General features: G+C 38.8%; 1 protein-coding gene across 3 annotated transcripts in view; it reads right to left on the reverse strand.

Moving 5' to 3' along the window:
- Window positions 1–1654: 1654 nt before the first annotated feature.
- Window positions 1655–27912, reverse strand: part of csmd2 (CUB and Sushi multiple domains 2) — a 279666-nt gene continuing 253408 nt past the window's right edge. The window contains exons 57-72 of one of the 3 annotated variants that reach the window (XM_023959868.1): window positions 27612–27785; window positions 26434–26616; window positions 23878–24054; window positions 21635–21814; window positions 20444–20617; window positions 20071–20244; window positions 18887–18960; window positions 17727–17838; window positions 16019–16198; window positions 11931–12008; window positions 11535–11696; window positions 9307–9419; window positions 8585–8672; window positions 5577–5694; window positions 5154–5330; window positions 1655–4634 (exon numbers count right to left, since the gene is read on the reverse strand). In XM_023959868.1, the coding sequence (XP_023815636.1) occupies window positions 5171–5330; window positions 5577–5694; window positions 8585–8672; window positions 9307–9419; window positions 11535–11696; window positions 11931–12008; window positions 16019–16198; window positions 17727–17838; window positions 18887–18960; window positions 20071–20244; window positions 20444–20617; window positions 21635–21814; window positions 23878–24054; window positions 26434–26616; window positions 27612–27785 (2147 nt within the window). In that variant the 3' untranslated portion in view covers window positions 1655–4634; window positions 5154–5170. Of the gene's footprint in view, window positions 4639–5153; window positions 5331–5576; window positions 5695–8584; window positions 8673–9306; window positions 9420–11534; window positions 11697–11930; window positions 12009–16018; window positions 16199–17726; window positions 17839–18886; window positions 18961–20070; window positions 20245–20443; window positions 20618–21634; window positions 21815–23877; window positions 24055–26433; window positions 26617–27611; window positions 27786–27912 lie in introns of all 3 variants that reach the window. The other 2 variants (XM_023959867.1, XM_023959870.1) reach the window with 2 other exon arrangements.

A 27912-nucleotide genomic window follows, 5' to 3' on the forward strand; every position in this document is an offset into this window, starting at 1 on the left:
TGTCAGTGTGTGAGAAACCTGGGTGTTAATTTTGAATCAGGGACTTGAACCCCAGTCGGTTCAAGTCAATGGGGGACCTTTCTGTGTGGAGTTTGCATGCTCTCCCCGTGCATGCGTGGGTTCTCTCCGGGATCTCCGGCTTCCTCCCACTGTCCAAAAACATGCTTCATAGGTCAATTGGCAACTCTAAATTGTCCCTATAGTGAATGTGAGAGTGAATGGGTGTGTGATTGAGGTCCTGCGACAGACTGGCGAACAGTCCAGGGTGTACCCTGCCTTCGCCCACAAGTGGCCGGGATAGACTCTGGCAGCCCCGTGACGCGAAAGGCATAAAGCGGTAGAAAATGAATGAAAGATAAATTTTATACAACAAATTAAAAATATTACAAAAACAGGATTTTATCATCTTAAAAATATTGCCAGAGTCCGCCCATTTCTCTCTCTTGCCAGCACAGAGGTGCTAATGGATGCTTTTATTTCCAGCAGATTAGATTATTGTAATGTCCTGCTCTCTGGTCTTCCCAGAAGAAGGATATCGAACCTTCAACTGCTGCAAAATTCAGCAGCACGCGTACTGATGAGGACCAGGGGGTGGGAATACATTACACTGATTTTAAAATCGCTGCAATAGCTCGCTGTGTGCTTCAAGATTGATTTTAAATTTCTTTTATTGGTTTATAAACGTTTTCATGGTCTTGGGTCTTCATATTTATCTGATATGATTTTAAAATATGAGCCCTCTGATACCGGCCTTTTGGTTATCCCAAAAGTTAGAGCTAAAACATACGGCAAGGCCTCATTCAGTTCTTACGGACCTAGCCTGTGGAACAGCCTCCCAGAGAGCCTCAGGGCTGCAGAGATTGTTTATGTTTTCAAAGGAAGGCTTCAGACCTACCTTTGTAATCTAGCTTTTAGTAGAATTTTAGGAATTTATTTGATATTTTAATTATGTATGTCCTCTTTTAACTAGTTTTTTATGTGTATGTGTATCATTTTTTAGTCACGCTTAGTCACACTTTTATATGTCTGTTAAAGATTATTTATGTTATTATTTGTTTTTTGTTCTTGTTTTAAATATATTTTAGCTTTAATTTTATTCCTTTTCCATTTTAGTTGTAACTCCTGTGTTTTCCTGAGAGAGATCCTCCAGATCAGTGACTGACCCTTCTCAGTGAATAGGGTCACTGCAGTGGGAACTCCCGGGTCTGAATTTTTTGATCGGGTCTGGGGGGTCCTGTGGTAGTGTACTCCGTAAAATTGGGTGGGGGGTCACTGATGTGGACATGTCCCTATAATATCATTTCCCCACTTCAGGACAAAGCCAGGTCTCTAAGTTCCATCATTTTATCACTTTTCTATCATGCTGTGTATGTATGTGTGTGTGTGTGTGTGTGGGGGGGGGGGGGGGGGGGGGGGGGGGGGCGGCATTGTTTGTGGTGTCATTTGAAAAGTGCTATATAAATAAAGGTTGATTTGAAGGTTGATATCCAACATGGCGTCCAACTTTGTGTACGCAACAAGCTAGCGAAGCAACTCTTGCCAAAATAACTCATTGGTGTAAACAAAGGGATCATGGGAAACAAGTGGAGGCTTACATAGGTGCCAACAGTCTACAACTCAGAGGCAAATTACTAAAGAAATAATGACGCTTTTTTTGTTGGTTTTTTTGGCCAAAAATGGTAAAATCATAATTAAAAGGGATCACTTTAACAGTAGATAAAAGAATATTTGGAGTGGGTCTCATGGGTTAGATTAAAAATCACATTTTTAGCTAATTAAAGCAAGGATATTTGAAAATATTTGCAGTTAAAAGAGTTTCAGACACTTGAAATGCAAATAAGCTGTTTCAATGACTAATTTAACCAAAATGCATTTTTGTGGAGGTTTCTTTGGTTGGAAAAAAAAAGCATCTTAAAAAAAATAATAATAATAACAAAAAACACAATCCAGACATGTAGGCAGGTCTACAAAGTCTTTACACAACCAAACACATGTCTAATAAGCACTTGGCTTTTTCCATAAAAGCCTCTTCTAGAAAGTCAGGAATTTAAGGGTAAGTTGGTCACTCAGGCAGAGATAATAGAGATTTGACCACTCAGTTGAAAACACCTTCTATTTTTCATATCCGACACAAATTATCATAACCCCTGACTCAGTGAGAATGTGATCATGTTTGGAATTCATCAACACAAATGAGCTTCTCAGGCTGAGTTCAGATGCTATGGGGGTTATGTCAAGGCACTATAATGAACACAAAGTGCTTATTATAGACGGGAACAGGTTGGAACCAGTTAATGGAAAAAAAAAAAAGATCTTTTCTTCCAAATGAGCCCTTTTTGAGAACAATTACTGGAATAAACTTAGTCCATTTTACCAATAAGGGAAATAAAATTAGCGGAATGGCCTCCTCCATGCACTTCTAACATGTTTGTTCAATTCCATGTATTATTGTAACAATTGTTGCCTTGGGAAGGAGGGAAGTCAGTCCAAAGTGTCCTAAAAAACTAAGGCAAACAGAGAAATAATGAAATCTTCGAAAGTTCTAGCTTTTAAAGAATCAAACAACAGCACAAGTATGACTAAATATGACAAAAATGTGCTGCTATGGTTGAGAGCAACCTTTAAAGTAACCAAACATTAAAAGCTATTCCAAGCCGCAGTGAGTGACTGAGACACAATGAGGTGACTGTTTTTACTGAGCAGGCTTTCTGAGAGAAATGACGTACTCATCGAAACATCTGTTGCCATGGAGGTCAAATTTGGCTGCGAGTGCCACTTTGCATAATATATACATGAGCAAAAACTCATTTCACCTCACTTTCCCTGCATTTCCAAAGCGCACCAAAAAAGAACAAAAGCCAAAGATTATGGAGGATGCTCGGCGGTGCTTATTTTTGGTCTCTGAAAATCGACACACCGTAATTGAGGATGTGTCAAAATAAGCAACGATGAAGGTAGAATGAGTTCATGGTTTGACAACAAAGCACAGCAAAATAAAAGCTAATTGCAAGTGATGGCTCATTATGGTCCAGTGAAGTTCAAGCACTATTCTAATTGCGCAGCGTTGTCTGCGAAAAGTAATTAGGGAATTGCTCGGAGCAGCATCTTTGAAAATCACACTTCTTTTTTTGCATTCTCTGCACACATGGGTCACAGAATTGTATTATTCTATAATAGTGTTTTGAAACTCAGCAGACATCATTGACAAGATGAGGAAGAGTTCATGCTGATGGATAGGATGACATTTTCCTTCTGTTTTGTCTTAAAAAAAAGAAGGAAAATAAAGAAATAAACAAATGTATTGTGTTACTTTATCTCTTTTACATAAAGAGTATTACAATTAGAGGCATCGTCATTTTTATTCCATATAAGATTTATCATTTTCAATTTAAAGTGTGGGAGGAATCAGTATGCCAGCGACTCCCCTGCTGTTAGAGCGGGGAAACAGCTTTCTGCTGCATTTTTTCTGATGAGCAAGACAAAACACAGAAACATTACTCTTCTTCAAATGGATGTAACTGTCAGAAGTTTTCTTGGAAGGGAAGATGTACAATGTCTCGTACTTTCCTCAGACCGAAAGCACCTTCAATTCAACCTTTTGGGGTGTAGTTGGAACGCTGCTGTCCAGTCTATCAAAGAAAAACTTGGGGATTAAAAGTTGAAGCCGAGGTGTTTTATAGGTTATTCACATGTTTTCTGGATTACATTTTAATTGTCTAGTTTTGCGAGGCTAACAAAGTGGTTCCCTTCATTCAAACAGAGATATCTTAAAACATCCGCAAGCAATTGTTGCACCAATTAGAAAACATCTGTTGGTTTGGATGAAATCTCTGAGGTTACAAAAGCAAAGTGAGTCTGCAGTTGCAGATGTTTGAAGAAATTCATCGACACATACATTCTCCCAGCACCCTCACGGAGTGCTTTTATTTTTTTTTTTTACTTTTTAACCCCTAAAAAGTAAAAAGTAAAGCAGAGAACGTAATGATTAAGTGAGTGTCTCTAATGCTTACTGAAATTTTAATTCACCCACAGCCAGGAACTGGGAGCAACCTTTCAGCAGCTTCAGGAGCAAATGCTCGAAGGAAATGGAATAAATCGTCAAAGATTAAAAAAAAAAAAAAGAGGAGCAGAAAGCTGCAAAACAAAAAGACAAATGAAATGACCTAGTCCAGACGGGTTCTCTCAGACCCACAGAAAACCACCGCGCGGCGGTCTGCCACACAGCCACCTTTGAACAGATCTGTTTGCTACTGGTTCATTTCAGGACTCGCAGTCGGCCGTACCAGTCCCTTCGTGTTCAGGCGGAGAGCGGTGAGAAAAGTCATCCAAACCTTGCCTCCAGCAGTGCTCCTGCCTGCTGCAGGTGCAGATGGAGGCTTTTCTGCAGAATATGGGAAATGATCAAGAAACCATGTAAAGTTCCAGAAAGCCTTTTCTTGTTGACCTTTGAAAAAGGGGGCCTTCGCATGGTTTCTATTTTCCTTTTTTTTTTTGTTTCTTGCAGGAAAGAGCCTCCATCACTGGTTTCCTTAAGGTGTCACAGCAACTGAAATACGTTTTTCATCCTCTGCTCAAAGAACTGGAGTTGTCTTCTGTTGACGGTCAGGCGAGGATGGGGTCTTTTTCTTCCTTCCCTAATTAAATGTAACAGTTGGTGAGTGGATGGAGGGGTAGATATAGTAGAGAAATAAGAAAAAGAAAGGTAATTCATAAGCAAACAAGGAGATGATCAGAAAAAGAGAAAAAAATGTCACAATTAGTGTAATAACATTGAAAATAAACGTTTTTTTTAAGAGACTTTACTCTAATTCCAAAGCTTTAGCTCCAGTTTTGACATTCTTTAAATCAGCGTATTTACTGTAAATACCGGACATTTCGATTATATATATATCCAACCGATTCTGAAGTGGACGAAAGCAGTTTTGTGCTGATAGGCCACACTTTCTACAAGTTCAAGGAGCTTGTTATTTTACTGTCAAAGGCAACATCCCTGGTGATAAAGTGTTAAAACTCAAGTAAGGTCTACAATTCATTTTGTAAAAAAACTATTTTTCCAGGAATCACAGCAGGACAATAAACTGACTGGTGGTTTTATCCTGATCTAGAAACCTGAGGGATGATGTCCAATGATTTAGCTATGGACTGGTTCTTACCTCAGAAGAAGCTGTTGCTATACAGCTGTGCACACTGTGCTGACTGTGAACTCTGTCTCATTGGCCATGATGTCAGTGGGCTGGATGTTGCGGTCATACATTGGGTTCTCAAACGTAGCTCGTCCATTAGTGTTCTCATGGCCCACGTAACCATTGAAAGGAACTTTGGGTCTTCTTCTGCAAATGAGATCAATGAATGAAATGAGCAATAAACAGTGTTATAACCATTGAGTGTATATGAGAACTTCTATGGAGAAATAAAGAGCCATTACTCAGTCATTCTATTTGTCAGAATAACAATTGTTGCTCTGATAAATGATTTTCTATACAATTTTCTATACTATTTGAATTAAAAAGAAAAAGCTTTTCCAAAGTAACTAAGTTTGGATCCGTTCTTGATCATAGTTTGAAAAAATAACTTACCTGTGTTTGTAGAGATACAAAGCGAAGCCTGCAATGATCATGGCTATAAAAGGCACTAGGATGGCTGCTGCCACTGAACTGCTGTTATTGTAGCTGGGGCTGTCTTTGATGGGATCAACTGAAAAAAAACACAAAAAGAATCCAAGTTTCTGCCTTAGTATTTACATTAGGCTAAAGACAATATGTCACACTCTAAGCCAGGGATGCCCAAATCCAGGCCTCCAGGGCCGGTGTCCCACATGTTTTCCAACCCTCCTGCCATTGAAGCTCCTTATTGGCTAAACACAACTTATCCAGGTAATCAACAGCAGACAAGGCAGCGTTTCTGGAAAACTAACAAGAGGCCGGCCCTCAGGGCCTGGATTTGGGCACCCTTGCTCTAAACAATACAATTTAACCCTATTGAACCTTTGGTATTATCTTTGATACATGGATTTATGAGACCCCATCTCTTTAACTTGATCCCCACTTTCCTTACAAACCAATTGTAAAGAATTTGGACCATGTTTTTTGCCCCATAGTTCATCATCATCAACTAGGGGCAGTAAAAGGGCTATTCCTGCTCATTCAAATGGCTGCATCATAAAACTTAAAATTGGCTAAACCTTTCCGGCCAAATGGGTTTTTTAAGTTATTCTTTTTTTTTTTTTTTTAAATAACTACTTGTTTTAATTAAAAAAAATCAAAATTAGTTGATAATTAATTATGTTTATAAAAAATACACCAAGTCAAATTTGTGTGGATCAGATCTGAGACAGTGAGTGAATAAGGTGGTTGTTACCCAATCACCCAATGTATTACAATTTATACCATCTATAATTCATTTTAAAAAAAGATATTACAATTTTTTAATGTGGATGTCATGAAAGGGTTTAAAACCATCTTAATTACGAAAAAAATGATAAATCTTTGTTTATTCTTTTATGTAGTGAGCTTTACAGGGTTAAACTGACCAAAGTTTGACAACTTTTACGTTTGTTGAGGATTGTTGGTACAACAGAATAATAGAGAATCAATGAAAAAGTAAGATTCACAAAAGGAATCGAGAAGTTTTGGCCAACAAAAGCATCAGCAGTGAAAACATATTTTCTTTTAAAGCTTAAATCTTTTTTTGGTTTGTTGTTTTTTCCATGCTTTGGGAATGTCGACCTTTGTTATCGCAACAACGAATCTTTAATAATGGCTTCAAAGGGCAGCAGCTAAAATATGCATCCTCTAAATGTTTGTCTGAGTCTACAAATACTGCAGCGGATGGATGATGGTCCACCTTTTTGGCACCAAATGCCAAAACGTATGAAATAAAGGAGCAAAAAGACAAAGGAGCTCAGTTAAGGGATGCTTTATGAACCCCCGACTGTGAAATGCACAGAAACAAGCAGGTTCGTTCAGGGAAAAGACGCTTGCTGTTCCACCACCTCCAAACATTTCAAATGTTAGCTAATTAAAAAAGACCAGACCTGAATACCCTGGCATATTTATAAGGAAAAGCTGTTTGCATTATTAACAGGGTGAACCATTTTCTCTATAGAGGAACTCGTCTTCTGCTTTTAACTGGCATGCAACTAATTCCAACGTGTCAAACAGCACAAATTCATGCTAAATCATAGCTGGTACAAACCAGTCAATGAAACATGCTAACCTTGAACAGAAAGCCACATATTCCCTGGCATTAGTCTCTTTACTGCTTACATGAGTTAAAAACAACTCCCTGACACATTGCAAAGGATTGTGGGGGGAAAACAGACTGTAATTAGCTGTGAAAGAATGTGAAACCAACAGTTTGTCAACAGTGCACCATGAGGTTTGCGGCAACATTGCAGGAGGTAAAACTATTCAAAGTTAAATTTAGAAAATACCTAAAACAGATAGAAGCTAGATCGCATGAAAACAGTTCTCACAGGAATGACATCAGTTCACTGAGTGAGACTCACAATCTGGGACTGGATGTCCTTCCCAGAGACTTCCAGTGGTTAGATTTCTACGTCTGCAGCTTAAGTTTTTGATTATGAAAAAAGCACATTTTCTTTTAACTGTGATGCATTTTTATCTAAAATTCCGAGTGTTTAACATTTTTCTTGTTACAGGCCATAAATATGAAAAAAGATAACCATATCAGTTTCTTTAGAGTTCTAAATCTCCAAAACAAATTTAACAAACTAAGTGAGTAAAAATCTTTTTCTTTTTCTCTTGTGTTTTTACACAAAATCGTTTCAGTGTCAAATCTGAAATTAGTGTTTTACCAAATGTAATGACTAAATTGTAAAATATGAGTCATGTTGAATACTAGATATTGCAAAATACTACACATTTTAAATCCTAAAAGTAGTGGAAAAAAAGCGATCTAAATTGGAAAAAATACAAGAATTAAGCACTTAAAACGGTTTACTATTTATTTCTTTTGTAAGTGACCATGGTATAAACGGGTTAATGGCCTTCGAAGTATGCATTATCACTTTTTAACGTACGCCGTGGAAGCCTGAACCGTCCAAAGCAAGCGGAGGACAGTTGCTTCCACGAAGTCGGCCATTAACCCTTCCTTAACTTTGCTAGCAAGGGGGTTTCAATTTAGCAGTTGGTGCAGCCGCTTTAAAAAAATAGAGGATGTATTTTTGACCCATGACCAAGCAACTTAACATCAAGAATGAGTCGGATGTAGTGGGGAAAGGTTCATTTTTAAAAATAAAACTTCCTTCACAATCAGATCATAAATAATCTGAAAAAAATGTTTGTATGTTGTGTGTTTTTTTCTTTCTACTTCCAAAGCATAACGAAACTGGACCGGTACCATGCTGCGACCCGGGTATTGGGGTACCACAGATTTAGATTTTGACCAAATCTGTTGATGCTTTTAATATTTTCATATGTGAGCAACGTGATGAAATAAACCTAAAGAAACACATGTTCATAATAACCCTCAAATGATGATCGTCGCTATAAAAGACTTCAGAGAGATCCGAGACTCAAGTACCATTAGTAGGTTTCCATAACCACAAGGGTAGCCCACTCACCCACTCTGAGTAGACCAAACTGGCCAAAGCCTTTTCCTCTGACAAATCCCTGATACACAAAGGAATTGGAGGAAGAGATGTAGGACACCTGAGGAGAGAGAGGACGCGTTGAGAAACACTTTGAGTGTCACATCAAGCCTTTACAAAGGGATGGATCGTCAAAGTGTCAGCAGCTGGGGCAACAAGAATGAAATAAAATGTCAAAGGGAGCGGAGAGGTGTTCTCATGGCTGCTGTTTCATGTGACGTTTTTCTGCTCGAGCACACAAGCGAGCACACTCTGCCGCTGTACGCACAAAAGAGTGTCACACGAAGGAGGAACACCAATTTGCACAAGAACCCCTTAAAAATACTCTTGTGCGGATCTTGTGAAACAGCTCATAAAAGCACACAACGGCGTGCACTGTGACCTGCTTTTTTTTAATTAAATCAGAAGCGTGTGAATTAAAGGTGCCTGGGGTTGGGATAATACTGCAGCGAATAGCAAAGGGGGTCTGCCGAGTCTTGATTACCAAGCAATGATTTAACTGACATTTTAATTAAAGTGAAAACTCTCAGTGGCTCTCCATCTCCCAAGAGTGACAAGGTTAGTGTGTATGAGTTCTGCCGCATATTTCACAATAAAGACACCTGTGAGTGTTTGGATCTGTGAGATGGAAATCTTTGCAGGAAAAATGAAAGGTGCTATGTTAGATTTAGCTTCAGGCTTATACCGGTACTTACATGTCCATCCATGGCCCAGTTGTCCATCTTTAACTTGTTGTCGAAAATCTCCACAGGACCTCTGATCTGGTGGACTTGCAGCAGCAGCTGGGCTTCCTCCTTTTTGTATGTCCCTGTAAATGCCCAAGTCAGAATGCATCGTTTGTCATAGTAAACTTGTTATAAGTTGGCCGATCCTGCCTTGGAAAAAGAGGAAATTATTATCGGTTTGGTTTGCTTTCACATTAAAAACTTTGGAGAGAACCAAAAGACAAAAAAAATAGAAACAAATAATAATAATAACTAATTGACTGATAAATCCTGCAGTTTCAACAGCTGGTCACTTAAGGAAGTACCTGCTAGCTCCAAAAAGCCAAAATCGTATAGACTTTTATAGATAAATAAACAGCTATTACTCAGTTACTCCACTGGTCAGAATAACTATTCTTTGTCCATTAGCTTTTTTAAATATCTTCTTGATAATCCTTATTGACTTCATTATAATTTTTATGTATTGCAAGGTATTCAAGTTAATGGCCAATCAGATGCCTCAATAAAAGTACAGTATGTGATCTTATGTTGAATATTTGCAACGTTTGATTGATATATTCTCCCGAGTTTGTTTTCAAGTGGTAGGGGTGTCGACTACCAACAAGCTCACCCCTGATTGGGGAGAATGGTTGCCATATAAATGTTGACTCAGTCCGACACGGACCAATCAAAGCTTACTGATGTCGCCTGGCTCCAACATGGTGGTGTACATATCGCAAAAAAATGGCAACTGAATTGGCTTCATTTGATTTGGAAGTGGAAGTAAACCATGAGTGATGTCATACTCAGTTTAGTTCTCTTAGACAGTCAATGACTGACCAGGAAATAAAAAATAGAAGAAGATTGGCTCGTCCTATCTCCACATACAGCACACGTGTACTTTTTGGTGATTTACACTTGCTCAGATTTGAGTATTTATTTTCTCACCTCTCATAATGTGCAGCAATATTATCATGCCTTCCCTCAGTTCTAATGCTTTGTTCACGCCATACGTGATTCGCCTGGCAAATTTGCGTCCGCCACCTCAGTTTAGCTGCTCAACACTCGTCCAAAGGTTTGTTCATAAACCTGCTGCTCCCACTAAGTTTTATCCTCCTTGCTGATGTTTAGAGATCAGGTTTATTTATTTTGAAGAGCTCTAGAGAAGCATCAATGATAAACGTCTAGGTTCATGAGATCATTCAGAGATTCCAACACTACGGATGAGCTTCATGATCTACTGTACTGCAGGACCATGATGGGTGCTCTTAGCACTACTTCCTTCTCTGTTTGACGGCTTGCCGTCCAGCAAGAGTCCAAGGAGGGAAAAAATGCTAATAATAATAAAATTGAAGGACCTCTTTCTTTATTCTCTCGATGGTAAAAAAAAAATATATATATCTTAAAGTTTGAGACGTCACTGGCCAAGACTGAGTTCCTGATTGGTTAACACAACGCAACTTCTTCGCCTAGGTTCAAATATTTGAACTGTGGACACATCGCGCCATGTGGCAAAAATTTTGATGTGTGTCAAACATGCTCCTCTGTTGCTCCATTACTTCCACGCCATCCCAGATGCACTTCTGCAAGAGAATCATGCCACGGCAAATGCTCAAAATGCAACGCAGGACCCGTCGTCACATCTGTAAATTTGCCTCAACATTAAAACTGGATCGCCCCGCCACGGAACCACATTCCGTGTCAAAGTAGCTTTAGTTCAACAAAAGTCTACAAAGCTCTTTCTTACTAAAAAAAACTATTTAAATGTAGGCAAGTAATTAATAGTGTTGAGGGAGTGTGAAAAAAATAGGTGATTTAGATGTTCTCTGATGGCTCAGTGAGGTGAAAAATTATTTTCTTGAGTCAAGAACAAAACCAAAGGTCCTCTTTTTTTTCTTCTTCAAACATATAACCTTCTCTGCTTACACAATGAGTACAATTAAAGCACAAGATTTTTCTTTCCCAATAGTAAATCATTTGTTTGTGGTAAGCACCACTCATCACAGATGTGTTTTTTTTTGTTTTTACTGAATTACACAGATATTGTATCTAATGCAGAATCTGAGGTTCGATTTGTGCAGGAACCTTAACAATTTCTGTTTTTCTACCTTTATCTTGAATTCACATGATGAATCTGATTTAATAAATCAAAAAACAGTCAATAATTCATTCTGTTAAATAATAAAAAACTTCACTAAACTAGGCTTTGGAATACCCACCTGTCAGTTTGAGTTCAAGTCCTCTTCTATCCATGAGTGTCCCGTTAACCCGATTGCTAAGGGGTTCAAAGGCAGTGATGCTCAGCATGGCTGGCTGCTTCTTTCCCAGATACTCATAGGAGCCCGTCCAGAGGGAGTTCTTAGCAAAAACCCCACTAGGAACTAAAATGAAGAGGAAAAGCACGCATACATAATCAAGTCCTCTTTTTTTCTAAGTCTGACTGAAATTAAGCTGTTTTACTTAAAGATACAAGGAAAGGTAAACTTTTGAGGGGAAAGGCATCAGCAGCAGGAGGTTCTAGGTCAACATTAACCTCTACAGACAGTCCTTAGAAAGATCTATTCTAAAATAAGTGCCTTTCTCATTTGAATACTGATTAATGAGAGCATAACTACCTCTTTTACCTGGCAGTTTGGAGGGGGGCTCCTGCACAGGCCCCACAGGGCTTTTTTCAATCTTCCCACGATTATCAGCTGGAAAAAAAAAATTAAATACATAAAAAAATTAGAAATCGGGATTGGAGTTAGGGCTACAAAGAGACATAAAAACACACCAGATAAACAGATTTCAATATGATGTCAGTAAAGCAAATAATAATAAGAAAGAATGGACTTGGAGACCCTGTTTTCAGGATCCAGTCATGGACAAGATGAACAAGGTTTGTCATGTCCCACTTAAATACGTGTTCAAAAAAGCAGCATAGAGACCTTATCAAACTTGAAAACGTGTTTGTAAATGTTTTGTATTAATTTTACAAACTTAGTTTTGGGGTTTATTTGTGTAATGCTGTCTTCGCACCAGGCTTGTGATGCCTGCGTTCAAGAATATGCGTTTAGCCCATGCTGTTCACACACTGGACGAGAAGGGAGGGGCTTCCTTTTTTCTACTGTTTACTATTACATGTCCACCACACAGTTGGAAAAGGCTTGTTAAGAAATCTCAAAGTGGTGTACATTTGGTGAATTTTTCTCCAGGTTTTTCTCTTTCACAGCTCTATTTCGATAATAAAAGACGTCATAGAATTCCATTCGGACACAAACCGCAATTATTTATTTCTCCATCATGATCGATTTTCAAACGGTTGGTACTTCTGTAAATTAAAAAGGGACACCATCAATATGTCACTACCAAATCCAAGTCCAAATCCATCCATCCATCCATTTTTAGAACCTGCTGAATTCCTCTTGAGGTCACGGTGCCACCAAAGCCTAACCCTACTTTTGGGCGGTACACCCTGGACAGGTTGGCAGTCTGTTTCAGGGCCACACAATCACATTCCCACCTAAGAGACCATTTAAGAATATCAATGAACCCATAAAGCATGTTTTAGGACTGTGGGAGGAAGCCGGAGTGCTCAGAGAAAACCCACACAAGCATGTGGAGAACTAGCAAAGATCACACACAATGGTCCCAGCTGGGATTTGAAACAGAACAACTGCACCATCATGCAGCCCCCAACAGGAGATTTTGATAGATAAATCTATTTGACATTGGAATTCACCTATCAGCATTTTTTTTTATTGTACTCTGATTTTCTTTAGTGTTCTGTTTATGCTAACAACTACATGAGGCTTTTTAAACTCAGATTTCATAATTTTTTACTGTATTTTTAAGGCTGTTTTGTGAATAACCGGAAATAGTCATTGCATTTCTAACAAATTCAGTAGGAAAGTGCAAAACATGCCCTATGCTTGGGGCAGGTTGAGACCCATAATGCATTCTTAAAGCACAGTCCCCTCAGGGATGTTGCTATCATCACCTCCCGTCAGAAAGGAATAACCCCGGTAGTGAAAGCCAAGTCCGCTCAGACAGGAACTGACTCGTGTTTGGAAACGCCACCCAAAAGGGCCCTGTAGGCTTACAGCTAAACCAGAGTCTTACTTTCACGGCATCTATGAAGAGACTTTAATAATGCCTTACAGCTCGCAGGAGGCCGCGCTGATGACATCACAATAGTAAACTCACGCCAACGCAGGTAAACCGAATGAGGAGGGCTTTACTCCGAGGCACAAAGACGGGTATACAATTGGTAGTTTATGAGCAGAAAGAAAAAGTTACACAGATACACACTCTCCTATAGCTTTAGACTTTATTAGCTGTCAGTCTTCTGAGCTGCCCTTCCATCACTGGGCCCACAGGTACTGTTAATGCCCTGAATGTTCCAAAGCCAGGGATCTTTTTTTCGCCTTAACTCTGAGTGCTAGGCTCTTAAAAAATACCCATCATCCTGTGTGTTTGAGCAACCGGTTGACAAACAATCCCTCACATGGATATGAGCTGGTATTAACAGACCACGGCTGCTGATGTGAGTCGATTCCTCCATTTTTCATCCCATTGTTTTTAGGTCAGTGCTCTGTTTAGTCCTAAAGACAGTCCATTTGTCCTGCTGGACATAGTTAACAAAGCCTTGTCATTTATAATGGGTACTTCTGCTAAGCAAATCAATGGACAGCATTGGCCCAATCAAGCTAATATGGAGCTTTGTATTTCTGTGAGTGTTAGACGCTGAAGCTGCATGGTGACTGGGAAATCCTGTGTTTGCGATAATACAAGCTATAAACCATGTTCCATAAAAGGCGGAAAACGTCAAACACAATAAAGATTCTATTGATAGAAGAAATCCCATTTCATAAATAAGGTTGGATGTTTACATGCAGGCTCACATGGTTGCATTGCTCTCTATTTAATGCCTTGTTGAGCCGCTGTGGCTCATATTTTATGTTCAGTTAAGCAGTAAACTTTTATCTTTCAGTTGCTTTAAAAACCTGTAAACTTTAAATGCAATCATCCACATCACTTCATTTGCTGTTTTTCCCCCTTTTTTCTAGGTGGTTTGATGGTAGCTTCCAGCATCTGCAGCAATCAAACACATTCTCCTTTTTTTCTCCAGTAAAAATGAAGGAGAGCCCAGAGTGATCCAACACTGCGACCAGCAATCTGCAGCTCTGCATTTATCCAAATGAATACCTTTGTTGATCTTTGCCAAATGGCTGTTTTAACTTCAGCTCATAGGAACTGTTAGGATAAAAAAGGCAGGAGCATGGAGAGGGTTGGGTCTTTAATCACAGCTTTTTGTTTGCTCGATTACCCAAAAAGTGCCAAACTGAGATTTGTGGAGCTTTGAGGGAAGCTGAAATGTAAAAAAAAACAGCAAGAAGTTGGTAAATTTGGGGGGAAAAACAGAAAAAAACGAACCAACCTTTGTTGACACGGAGTGCAGCTATCATTGTGCCATTCTCTCAGTTTTGTTTTTGAGAGACATGAGACCGACTGCTTATTCGGCAGCCAAGAAAATACTAAACTGATTTGAAAAAAAAAATCCATACATAGAAGATATCAATTTTTCTAAAGAAACATGAGCAAAAAAAACATACTTGAATGTAAATATATTTTTCTTTATGCATTTTGGGTTTTAATGATCATTTTCTACTTTTACAGTCTTATGTATCTCATCACGGAAAAGTGTTTGCCTTTACATTTGGATCTTTAGAGATGATTGCCACATCTTTTCTTCATTTTTTTTTTATTTTAAGTCTGTCATTTCCCATTATTTACAATTATTGATTTATCCAGTGGTAGGACTGCAAATTTAATTATGTATTCAAACATATCTGATTGCAAATTACATTTTTGAAAAGCAGTAGGTCTGAAAAAAAAAGAGAAGATTAATATTGTTGACAGCAATGAAAAAACTTCAATCAGAAGTTATCAGGGATAATTTGAGGAAAAAGATGCATTTTTTTGTACCAAATCTTGATCTCCTGTTGTTAAATCTGATTTATATCATTTTCTAACACAGAATAATTGGAAAAAAATAAATTCTATTAGTTATTCACAAAAGTTTAATGAAAAAAGAAAAAAATGACATTGCTTAATTTTTTCTATCATAAGTTCTTATGGAGGCACAAGCTGCAAACATCCTGTTAAACATGAATGATAAAACATCAGCAGCTACTGAAAAAGAGACTGTCGCCTTTAGGTGCCAAACAATCTGCTTCAGTCTTCACATGTACTGACAGAGAGATTATTACATTTAAAGATACAATATTTAAAAATGACTAAAAGAATTGCTGAAGTTCATTTTTTTGACATGCAAATATACCCAGTTGATATACATATTTTTGCTTTTTTGTGACACTATTCTTAAGAAATATTTGGTTTTATTTTTGGCGTAAATTTTCAACAACAATTTGGTGATTTTTATGTTACAATCTGTTTGCTTTTAAATGTATTCAACTAAAATCAACAGAGCGTAATGTTTAATATTCAAAAAGTTTCTGATCCTTAATTCTGTATATAGTTGTGGAAACAATGTTGCTCAATGTTGCAGAAAAGACTCTTCACTATTTAAATTTCTCTTTCTTTTTTTGTGTAAGGAGAAAACAAAACAAATGTAGCTAAAGGAATATTAGGTTGAATATGGTTGCTTGTAATTCTATAAGTCTCTATTCATGTCCAATGTCCATTGCTAAAAAGCATGTACCTGCACATAGTGGTGCTTTCCCTGACCAGCTGCCATCAGATCTGCAGGTTCGGTGTTCTGACCCTCCAGCCAGGTAGAAGCCAGGCTGACATGTGTAGATCAGTGTGTAACCAAGCGACGGCAGTTCGATGGCTTTCACATCAGATTGGGCTGGCAGTTCTGGCTGGCTGCAGTGGTGGGCTGAGAAGGAATTCAGAGACAAAAGATATTAGAAAATGAATTTAAGAGGAAGAATCGAACATTTCAGACATTATGAAGAGTACAGGTGAAGTGAACGACAAAGCTATTTGCATTGGTGAAGAGCCTTGAGGAAATTCATGTGACAAGGGGTGTAGGAAAAAAATCCATTCGGGCGATATGTCCCAATATTTTCATTTAGCGATATTTGTATTGATTTAAAATTCTGTCAGGAAGATTTTTTTTAATTTTTTGGGCGTCCTTCATTTTTTTTTTCTTTTACTGAAAAATATTTATATGTACTCAACATATACTGTGTATATCTTGACTGTTTCCTTTAAGAACAAATATATTTTAAGTTACTAAAATAAAAGCACTATGAATTTACTTGGGAAAAATGGTTTATGAGATCCAGTTGCAGGGCTTAACATTTTGATAATTAAATAAAATGAATTTTACCATTTTATTACAATGAAAGGCGTATTAATATAGAGGTAAAGTTTGTTCATAAGTTGTACTCTTTTTTTTTTTTTTTTTTTTTTTTTTCTAACTTGTTCTGTCCAACAGCTGAGCAAACAGATTAGAGCTGAAGGCTTTTTGTGTTGAACAGGTTTTACTATCACAAAAAGAGGTTATATAGCTTCAAGAAACTAGAGTGTAGATTTGTATAAACCCCTTTTTGTCGTATTATTTTTTATTTATTTGTTAAATTTAGTGTGTGTGGGGAGGGAGAGGGGAAGAATGTGAGGGGAGGGTGGAAGAGAGTAAAAGGAAGAAAGGAGAAAAAGTGGGGGATACAAGCACTGATTTGACTAAGTTATTAATTTAAGCTGTAACAATTATACCAGATCTGCTGGAAAGACGAATGTTACATCAAAGGTGAAAATCTGACACTAAGATGAGCGAAAAAAAATCTGTCCATCAATACACAGTAGGTAAGGAGGAGGGATGAAGCAGACAGGGAGCAGTGTGGCAGTGTGCACGTGCACGTGGGGGTGGAGATACATGCATGCTGCCGACGTGAACCGTGTGTTCATAAAGGGAGCCAGATCCTACCCAGCCAGACCAGCCAGACCAGGAGAGGGGAGGAGAGCCCCCCAGGCCAGAAGCCCCCCCAGCATCCGGACCCAGGCAGCCCGGGAGGGGAGGAGGAGGGGACCGCCCACCCCACCAGCCAGGCACAGAGAGGGCCCCCCTACAGGGGCCCCCCCAATGCCCAGAGGCACAAGCGAACCCAGTGTCCGGCCCCCAGGCCACAAGACAGGAGCGCTTAAGTTGTATAAGTTGTACTCTTAAAATAAAATAAAAAGTGTTCTGATACAATATTGTGATATGTTTTGTATCGTGGAACGCATATCGGGATACGTATCGTATCACCACACTCTTGCTGATGCAGACCCCTACAAGCAACAGTGAATGTCAGAAGCAAGTATCAGGCCCTGAATTAATCCAAATAATTCTTTCTAATCAAGCAGACGATGTACCTTTTTTTTTTAACTTTTTATTTCCCATGAGCCCACTGGGTTCTTACCGATGCACTCAGGCTGAAAGCCGCTCCAGGTCAAGTTGGGCTGACATGTGCGTGAAATGGAGCCCTGCAGTAAGTAGCCCTTCCTGCAGTTGAAGAACACAGTGCTGCCGATCTGGAGAAAACACAATATAATGAGGATTGGAGGCAGACAGCAGACAAAGACATAAAAATCTTTATGTTAAAAAATGGGTTGGAGGTTTCTATCTCTTCAACTACTGAATTTTTATCTCCACTGTCATCCATATGCATGCACAGAATAGGAAATTCTGCCTTGTTGGTCAATTATAGGCCATTAGTGACATACAGTTAAGATAACTTTGACTAAATTGCATGACCAGGACACAATTAGTTTGAGTAGATAATAAATGTTAAAAATTGCTTTATTTATTTATTTTTTTTTTTATGTAGCCCCATATTTTTTAATTGGTTTAATAGTAAGAAATATGTTTTTTTAAGGAATTCAATGTGTCATTAGCTGCATGAAAGTAATCTGGTCATTTTAGCTTTTACATTTTTGGCATTTAAAATGACTTATCAAAAATGTTGTATTATTTTTAGAATAAAGGGAAAATTTCATCATTTGCATTTAAATGGTAGATGGTGTATACTTTTATAGCGCTTTCCTACCTTCTTAAAAGGCCCAAAGCGCTTTAGGGTCACAGTCCTATTCTCAAAGACACATTCACACACTGATGGCGACTCCACTGCAGAACTGTGGCGCCAACCTATAACCACCGGGAGCAGTGCAGCTCAGTGTGTAGCCTAAAGGTAAAAAGGTGACTGCTCTACCTCTGCAATATGGCCAAATAAAACTCTGTAAAAACTGGACCTGCCCTTTTTTGTTACGTGAGTGATTAACCCGCAGCCTGAGAGTTTTACTGATTTCAGTGTCAGCTTCGGATTCTTCGAGTTTTTTCGTTTTGTTTTGTTTAACTGACAAAAAGAAAACATCAGTGTTGTCTAGTACTGGATTTGTAGAAAGAGCTGAGTGGCAGCAAGTTTCTATATATAATATTATTATTATTCTATAATAATAATAAAAATCTCAATATTGCAGAAGTCATCAATTAAATTCTGAATCAAGGAACTGGCTAAAATAGCTACACTGAATAAAAATTTTCTGGATTAAGTGAATTTTGTGTATGTCCATTTTTTCACACCTGAAAGCCTTGGCTGTTGTTCTGGTTTCCAAATAAAGGAGTGCTAGGATCACTACAGGTAGTGTGACTGGGATCTGAAAAACACAACAGTTCTGATTAATGAAAATCTACAAAAAAAAGTCAGGAATATTTTTACTCAAGACAGGAAAACATTTCAGTCACTGCCAAGCCTTCTGTCCAAAACTGATACATGACTATTCAATTCAATCAATATTATGGGTTCTTTCCTACTATTGTAGTATGTTAACATTCTTTAATGAGATTAATGTCAAATGTGTTCAAATAACAAACGAATTCATGAAGCAAAGCTCTGGGGTAATTTCAATAAAGAAAGTCTTCTAGTTTGGGTTGTCACATCATGTGCCCCAAAATCAAATAGGCCTTCACTTTGAACCAATAGCTTAATGGCCCGCCTTAAATTCACAAAAGATTTTTCTCTTTATTCTTATCCAGTAGTCCCCAACCCCCGGACTGCGGATCGGTACCAGTCTGTTGGACAGTTGGTATAGGACGGTAAGGGGGAAAAAAACATGACCTTTTCATTTCATTTTTTAATCCAATTCTGTCGGATTGGTCCAATTTGGTCACATGTTGAAAATACATCCACTACTTTCTTAAAGCGGCTACTTCAATCCCTTAATTAAAACCCCCAAACCAGCAAAGCTTATAAAAAACAAACCTATTTGGAAAGTTTCTTTTGGCAAAATTGAGCCAGAGGTGAAACAGAAGAAAAGCCTTCAACTTCAAAATAAAAGAAATCTGCATTCAACAGACAAAAATCAGGAGACTTTACTCCAAATATTAATTTATTGTGATGATTGTTTCCACAATAATACTGCAGTATATTCAGCAACCGACTGTCTAATATTAATAAGATGCTGCTAATAATGTTACTCAAACAGTGGATTCCTGTTTTTGCTATTATATTTGTTTTATACCATCTTTGTCACATTTTAATGGTTTCTAAATTAAATCTAGTATACAAAGAAAGTTTAAACCAGCTGAAGGTATATTACAGAGGGTGAAGATAAACGTCACCCTCAAAAGTCTAGGTAAATTGGAAGCTAAAAAATATATATATTGGACGCCCATTTCAGCGTTATACAGGACAGCCCATAAAAATGTTGTTTGACATTAGACCAGTCCGTTACGTTTGCGAAAAAAAACAAACATGATAAAAGTACCTATGCAAGATGGCTGAGTGCCACTCCATGTGCCGTCATACTGGCAGTATCTTCTGGCTGAGCCAACCAATACAAGGGGGTGGTTGCAGGAAAAGGACACAGACGAGAGATAATTGAAACCACGGTCTTCTCTACGTCCATGAGCTGGTGTCCCGGGGTCCCCACAGAAAACAGCTGAAGTAGAGCACAGAAGATCGGAGGGCAAAGAAGTGAGGTGACCCATTCGAAATGTTCTAATTTAAAAAAAAAAAAGGTTTTGCAAGCCTTGCAAGAGGTTAAAAGAAATCCTGCATTTATTGTATGGACTATGAAGTAGATAACAAGACAAAGAAGAGTGTAAGGTAATTTCAAATTTTAGCATGGTGCCACTTACGGAAACACTGTGGCTTCTCTCCGCTCCAGTTCCCGTTGCCCTGGCATGTTAACACAGTGGGCAGGGACAGCTGGTAGCCCTGGTTGCAGGAGTAACTAATGCTTGAGCCCCAGGTGAAGTCCGTACCAACAACCTGTCCATTGGGGATTGTGGGTGGTGGACCACAAACAATTGCTACGATAAAAAAAAGCAAAGACAGGACAAAAAAGATGAGAAGTCTTATCTGATGCTACATCCAGTAAATGGGTTCAGAGGTACTCTCACTGAGCACTTTAGTAGGCACACCTGTTCAACTGTTTCCTTAACGCAAGTTTCTTATCAACCAATAACATGGCAGTAACTCAGTGCATTTCAGCATATAGACATGGTCATGATGATCTGCTGCAGTTCAAACTGAGCATCAGAATGGAGAAGAAAGGTGGGTGACTGAACGTGGCATGAATGTTGGTGCCAGATGGGCTGGTCTGAGTATTTTAGAAACTGCTGATCCACTGGGATTTTCACCCACAACTTTCTCTAGTGATTACAAAGAATGGTCTGGAAAAGAGAAAACATCCAATGAGAGGCAGTTCTGTGGGTGGAAATGCCTTGGTCAAAAGAGAACGGCCAGACTGGTTCCAGCTGATAGAAAGACAACAGAAACTCAAATAACCACTGGATAGAACCAAGGTCTGTAGATGAGTCTATCTCTGAATGCCATCATAGACATGCAGCCGAAAAAACTGCAACAACTACTTGATGCTATCAAATCAGTATGGACCAAACTCTATGAGAAATGTTTTCAGCATCTTGGTGACTCTATGCCACCTAGGATTATGGCAGTTCTGAGGACAAAAGGGGGTCCAACCTCATACTAGCACAGTGTACGTAATAAAATGGCTGGTGAGTCTATGTTGTTGTGTTATTACCTTCATAAACGTTCATTACCTGAGATATTGGTGGCAACTCACAAATAACACATGCTCACTGTCATAATGTAACTGTTGTCTTGAACAACGGGAATCAGCTGATTCTGGCGCAAAAATATCTAACACATTGCTAAAATAAAGTGTTGCATAACAGAGCAAAGCTGCTTTCCTTTGCTTCAGAATCCACTGTAACAATTGAAGAGTTAAAGTAGTGAAAACATTGTCAACACTGGAGCTAAAGGTGTCTTGTTAAAGGGTCAAACCTCATGCAATGTGATCATACCTTTACAAAGAGGTTTGGTGCCATTCCAGGTGCGATCCTTGGTACAAATGAGAGTGGAAGCTCTGTCCGCATCCATGGTAAATCCAGGGGAACACTGGAAACTGACTGTGTGGTTGTATGAGAAATCAGTTCCAAATCTCACTCCATTGGCCGGCACTCCGGGATCACCACAGTTGATAACTGCCGGTTACAGTTTTTGGGACAAAAAACAAAACAAAACACGTGGTTAACATAACTCAGAAATGTCAGTGCATAATGCTTTCCTTATGGTGTCTGTAAAAATGTTTTTAAATTCTATTCCGATAGCTCAAGAAATAAAACAATACAATGCAATTAAGAAGCAGTCCCTTCATGATGCCATCTTAAAATACAAAGATGTGAAATGCTAATTAGTTAACAGATGGAGTCTTACAGTTAATGAAACAGCTAGCACCTATTCCATGCTTGAAGAAATTAAAAACTAGACTACAGTGTTATGGAATAATATCTTCCAAAATTATTTCACACACAAATTATACATGCTTAGATAGATAGATAGATAGATAGATAGATAGATAGATAGATAGATAGATAGATAGATAGATAGATAGATAGATAGATAGATAGATAGATAGATAGATAGATAGATAGATAGATAGATAGATAGATAGATAGATAGATAGATAGATAGATAGATAGATAGATAGATAGATAGATAGATAGATAGATAGATAGATAGATAGATAGATAGATAGATAGATAGATAGATAGATAGATAGATATGCATATATTTTGCATGTTTAAACATAACTCCATGCAGATTGAGGAAACTAGGCCTCTTGAAAGCACTGACCAAGCAAAGACTATAATTTTCCTTTAGACTGGTAAGTTTGTGTAGTGGAAACCCAGTCACTAGGATATTATTTATACTTGAACAATTCTGCTGTTCCTGAAATCCCCATAGATTCTCTCTGTGTAGAACATTCTTAGATAATGACCTATAATTAATCTACTGATGCAGAAGATAGTAGAATTTAAACTTGACAAATTATGCCCAAAATGGTCTGGAGAGGCCACTACAACGATGTGAGTGAAGACGGTCTTCCTAAAGTCACAAAACAGATTTAGTCACACATGCTATGCTCCATGCTCTATTGACACAAATGTGCTTTGCACAACTGCTGCAACGAAAACAATTTAATGTCTATGGCTTGCTGACTTCAAAAATCCAAAAGTGTCTTCTGGAAAGTTTTATCATGTCCACTCGGAACCAAGTGACCCTTATTTGCTGAGGTCCCCTGGCTCTCTACAGTAGCTTCAATTATTTGCAACACAATGATAAAAAGCTTTCAGACCTCTGCTCTGTTAAAGACAATGACTTGAACCCATTTCTATCTGCTATCACAGGAAATGACACAATCCAATCTTTGCTAAATAAGTTCCAATCACGGTTTTAACTTGTCTTAATGGCCACTTTTCTTTAGCCTCCAGTTTAGCCGTGGCCTTTTTTGAGGAGTTTTCTCCACATTTTCAATGATCTGTATTTTCTAAAAGCACTTGAACATTCTAAAGCTTCACACCGCCCTCAGCAACATGTATTCAAGCAAACACTTCCAAAGAAAAGTCAGTGTAAACAAGTTTTTCAGGCTAGGCAAGTTTTTAAGACTGCTATGATCATTTTTGGGCTCTACCTGCACGCCAAGTTCAATGGCCACACACTGGCAGCTTAACCAAGTCAGTCTTTAGTCAATCAGGGACTCCCGTTTAATTCACGGAGTTGCCAACCATAAAATTTGAAAATACCAAACTCAGAGTGTAGCTGGTTTATCTGGTGAACCCAGACTTAGCAAGGAGCCTGAGGATGTGTGCCTTTGTTTTTTAAATAAAGATAAACCAAAGCAACTCTCCTGGCAATCCATTTCCACCATTGCAAACCTAGCAAAGAACCAAATCACTTATTGTACCAGATTTTTGCCCTGCTTCAACATCTTTTCAAACTGTAGGTGGCAAACATGCGCTAGTAAACAGTAGAGAAAGAAGAAGAAAAAGCCCCTTCCTGCCTGTCCAGTGTGAACACTATGGACTGAACACACGTTTAGAAAGTTCTCGAACGTACATCAAAGGCCCAGTTTGTACGTAGCTTAGCCTTTTAGACAACTTCCCACCAGAAAAAGAAAGTTTTAAAAATGACACAACTTCAATGAGAGACAAAGATGAGGTAAGAAAATATATTCCTTGTTTCCTCTGTGAGAAGAGTGCATTACCTGAACACTCTGGCATGTTTCCTGTCCATGTGCCATTGACAGTACAGTGTCTTGTAAGCAGTCCAGTAGAATAGTAGCCCTCCCTACAACTGTAAGTGATGGATCTGGAGAATGTCAGGCCATCGTGAATAAGAATGTGGGAATTTCGTGGAGTTCCTGGATTTCCACAGGAAATAACTGAAAACAGAACAGAAAGAATTACAGAGTACTTGTTAACTGAAAAAAAAAATCACACAGGTGAAGATGTATTATGACTGGCACTGTTTCATTCCATCTATCTATTTTCTGTCTGAGCCTACCCAACAATCAATGGGTGAAGGCGGGGTAGACCCTGAACAGTTCAGTACATCGCATAGCCACAGAGATACAGACGAGCACACAAACTCAGATCTAAAATCTTAGTCACTTGCACCAGTATGGGTGCTAGGGTTTTTTTCGGGTTGTCTGGGTCTGTGGAACATTAAAGGGAGTGCTGGTGTGTCTTGCACTTGAGGCTTGTAGTGCCTCTTTAAGGGACATCATGAAAATGGAAACTACCCTTGTGTTGGTAAGCCTATATCACAAAGTGTTTGTTAAATATTAATATGTATGACTTACCTGCTTCACCCTTACTTTACCTTATGTGTTGTATATGTGTTTGCTATGACCTGTTACTCACAGCATCCCCTTAATAAAATGTGCACAAACATTTTCTGCTCTATGGGCTTCTCAAGTGCTCTATGGCCTTGCCATTTTGTGTGGGCCACCTGCATGTCCAGTACAGGTTTGACAGTTTTTCGCCTGCAGACAGTCCATATCCAACCTTAGTTGTCCTTAAAGAACTACTTAGAGTCACCAAGTAATCTTTCGAGCATGTTTTTGGATTGTGGGAGGGAGCTGAAGAAAACCAAAGCATGCATAGGGAAAACATACAATATCCAAACAGAAAGGACCCAGCCTGGCTTTCAATTGCTGAAAGGTCAGAGAGCTAACCACTTCACCACAGTGAAGCCCTTTCCTGCTTATATATATATATATATATATATAAAAATAAATGTAGGTTATAAAAGTGATTCACCTTGAAGGGAATTTAAATACACATCATACAGATGCTTCTGTTTCCTTATTATCTACAGGTTTGAAACTGTGTCCCTCCTGCTCTTTTTTATCTCCCTGTGATCCTGTGCATCCTATTTCATAAGTAACTCCGCTTTGATGCAGACATTTTCTGCTCAGAAAATCCCTCGGTGTTTGCCCAGCCGCCAGCGATGGTTCTGTTCATTACAGTTACCAGCTTGCCCTGGGCCCTCAAAGCCCCTGGGCATCGACCTCCCATAATGACCAGCTGTAGCTCGGCCTTTGAGGTCTGTGCCAACTGAGAACAGGTGGGCGACTTCGTCTAGAGGGCTCCCGCATGGCGAGTAAAGCAATCGGAAGTTTACGGAGAAAGGAGGGATAGTGGTGGATAGTGGGATGTGTGGGCGTTCGGAGACAGAAGTGGACACAGGCTGGAAGACAGGATGTTGCATCTGGAAATAACACTTGATGTGCTGGCAGACTGAAGAAAGGGGTCACATTTTTATCGGTAGAACAGAAAAAGAATACAGGAAAGGTTCAGACAGAGCTTGCCAAGTTGGCAAAGCATAATTATGAATGGTTCAGTATTCTAAAAAGGTAAAACGCATAAGAAAAAAAAAAAAAGTGAGAGTAAACTATAAAAGTGAAAAAAAAAAATTCATTTGTGGACAACAAAATTAAGACAAACATATTAAATTCCAAGAAATGATACTCTTAAAAATGAAACACATTTAAATAAAGAAAAAGAAGAAACACCACTAACCCACGTTATAAAATTTAATGAAATTTATAATTTACTGTTAGAGTTTTTAATGCAGCTTTTAAGGAATGAAGGCCATAGGCCATGAATACTCTCACCAAGGCTGCAACAGCGCATGTTCAATCTCTTTTTTTAACTGTATCCATCAGTCAGACGCCTCTGTTAGCGGAAGAATAATAAATGGTGTTATGAAGACCTTCAAGATCTGGAAGGAACTGGATTTGTGATGATTTAACAAGACGCTGATGATGTGGGTATCTCTAACACAGACACATTCCAGTTTCATGTCTGTCTTTGCTGCCCAGTTCTGAAATATTACACAATTGACAACTCGTACTGTAAGGGTGTATAGTTCCTAAAATCACTGCTACAGATATTTTTGCCTGGAAAACAATCCTTGTACAAGAAGGTCTAATCTTGCAACATATAAACCGATCTTTGTCTGACCTCCACCCTGTTATTCATTTCAGGATCCTGAGAAATCATTGAACCCACATTGTAGATGTTTCATGTGTACGTCATTGTTTCTCAATGTTTTAAAAGGTTTTGCAGTGAGAAATCATGAAAAGACAAATGATTGTTGTCAAAAATGACCCCTTGCTTCCTCCGTATGCACTCTCGCCATCATTTTTAGGGTTTGCAACTTGTCATTTCTAGGACGATCTAAAAAAGTTTGGTTTCTGTAGAGCTTAGACCTTTACCTTAGTGTTCAGCAAACATTCCATGGATCGGACACTCACCTTGACACTCAGGTTGTGTATTCAGCCAGGTCCCATTGGCCAGACACGTTCTCTCGGATGAACCCTTCAACACATAGCCAGGCTCGCAGCTGAAGCGGACAACACTGCCAACCGTGAACTCTTCCCCCAGACGAATACCATGGACCGGAACCCCTGGATCTCCACAAAGCCCAGAAGATTCTCCTAAAATATCACATATAAATGCTTCAATGATTTGTACACACAGTGCAATTTCTGAAGAACTTAACTTAAGGTGTTACATTTATTTTTACACTGATTTACTGAACCTGCATATGCATGTGCTCAAACAATATCTCTTGACCTTGAGTCTAATAATGCCCCTTTTCATTTTAACGGACAAAAGTTTAACCCTTGCTTCGTTTCTATGTTTTCTATTGAAAACAACCACACCAACATTTCATTTTTCTATGCGTTGAGGGCACCATTCATTTCAAAGGCTATGGTAAAGCTGCTTTGAACACTGTGTGTGGTTCAGAAGTCATCCAAATTCTTATAAAAACTTGTATTTACTGTCTGCTGAGAGGACATTAAAAGCCTGTAGGATGTAGATGAAACTCATCAAAGGTGGCATTAAACTGTCAGAGCACTGCTTTATGGCCACACAGCCTGTATTTTCATGTGTGCATCAGCATATGTGTTCCTGCGTATGTTTGTGGACGTGTCTGCTGCTTGGTGGTGAACATGTGAGCGTTCCTCATCGTCTAGGCATGGGTGTTATTGGAGCTCTGAAGCAAATCACCGTTAAGGAGTAGAGATATGGGAACGGATGTCTTTAAACTGCTTTACACCCAGCTGAAGCATGGGAGCCCATGCTTCTAAGTCTTAATGTGAGTAGATTAAAAGAGTTTTATGGAGGACACTCTCTTTGCCCTTGATGCCTGCGGAGCGGTAACTCCCCCTTTGGTCTACATACTTTGCTCCATTAGAGGCAAACAGCTGCCACCCAAAGTCTTTATTTGTTGGTCTGGCATTATAGTTGCACCCATGTGACTCAAAGTTGCTATTACATCTTAATTTAGTGCTTTATGCAAAAAAAAAAAAAAAACAACTTTTTTTTGCAGAACTATCATATTTGTCTGTTTCATTTAAGCTATTTCTTTTTTCTGTGGTGGGGGAGAATAACCTGGAGCTGTCACTCAAGGTGTCATTTTCCATACCAGAGCAGTGTGGTGGTGAGCCACTCCACTGCCCATCCAGCTGGCACATTCGCGTGGTGTTGCCAATGACAGTACGCTGACCCATGCAGCTGTAGCGGATGACTGATCCTACGGTTCGACGGTCGCCCGAAATCTTGGCATAAGGAGAAACGCTGGGGTGGTCACACAGCATCACTGACCAATCAGAGCGGAGAAACAAGCCAAATGGGTTAAATGATGAATTTATTGCCTCAAACACTGGACAGAAAAAAAAAATACAAAACCTTTGCTTTTTTTTATTGTGAGAAATAATTACCTGTTC

Source organism: Oryzias latipes, chromosome 11 (assembly GCF_002234675.1).
Source record: "Oryzias latipes chromosome 11, ASM223467v1".
Taxonomy (NCBI): Eukaryota; Metazoa; Chordata; class Actinopteri; order Beloniformes; family Adrianichthyidae; genus Oryzias; species Oryzias latipes.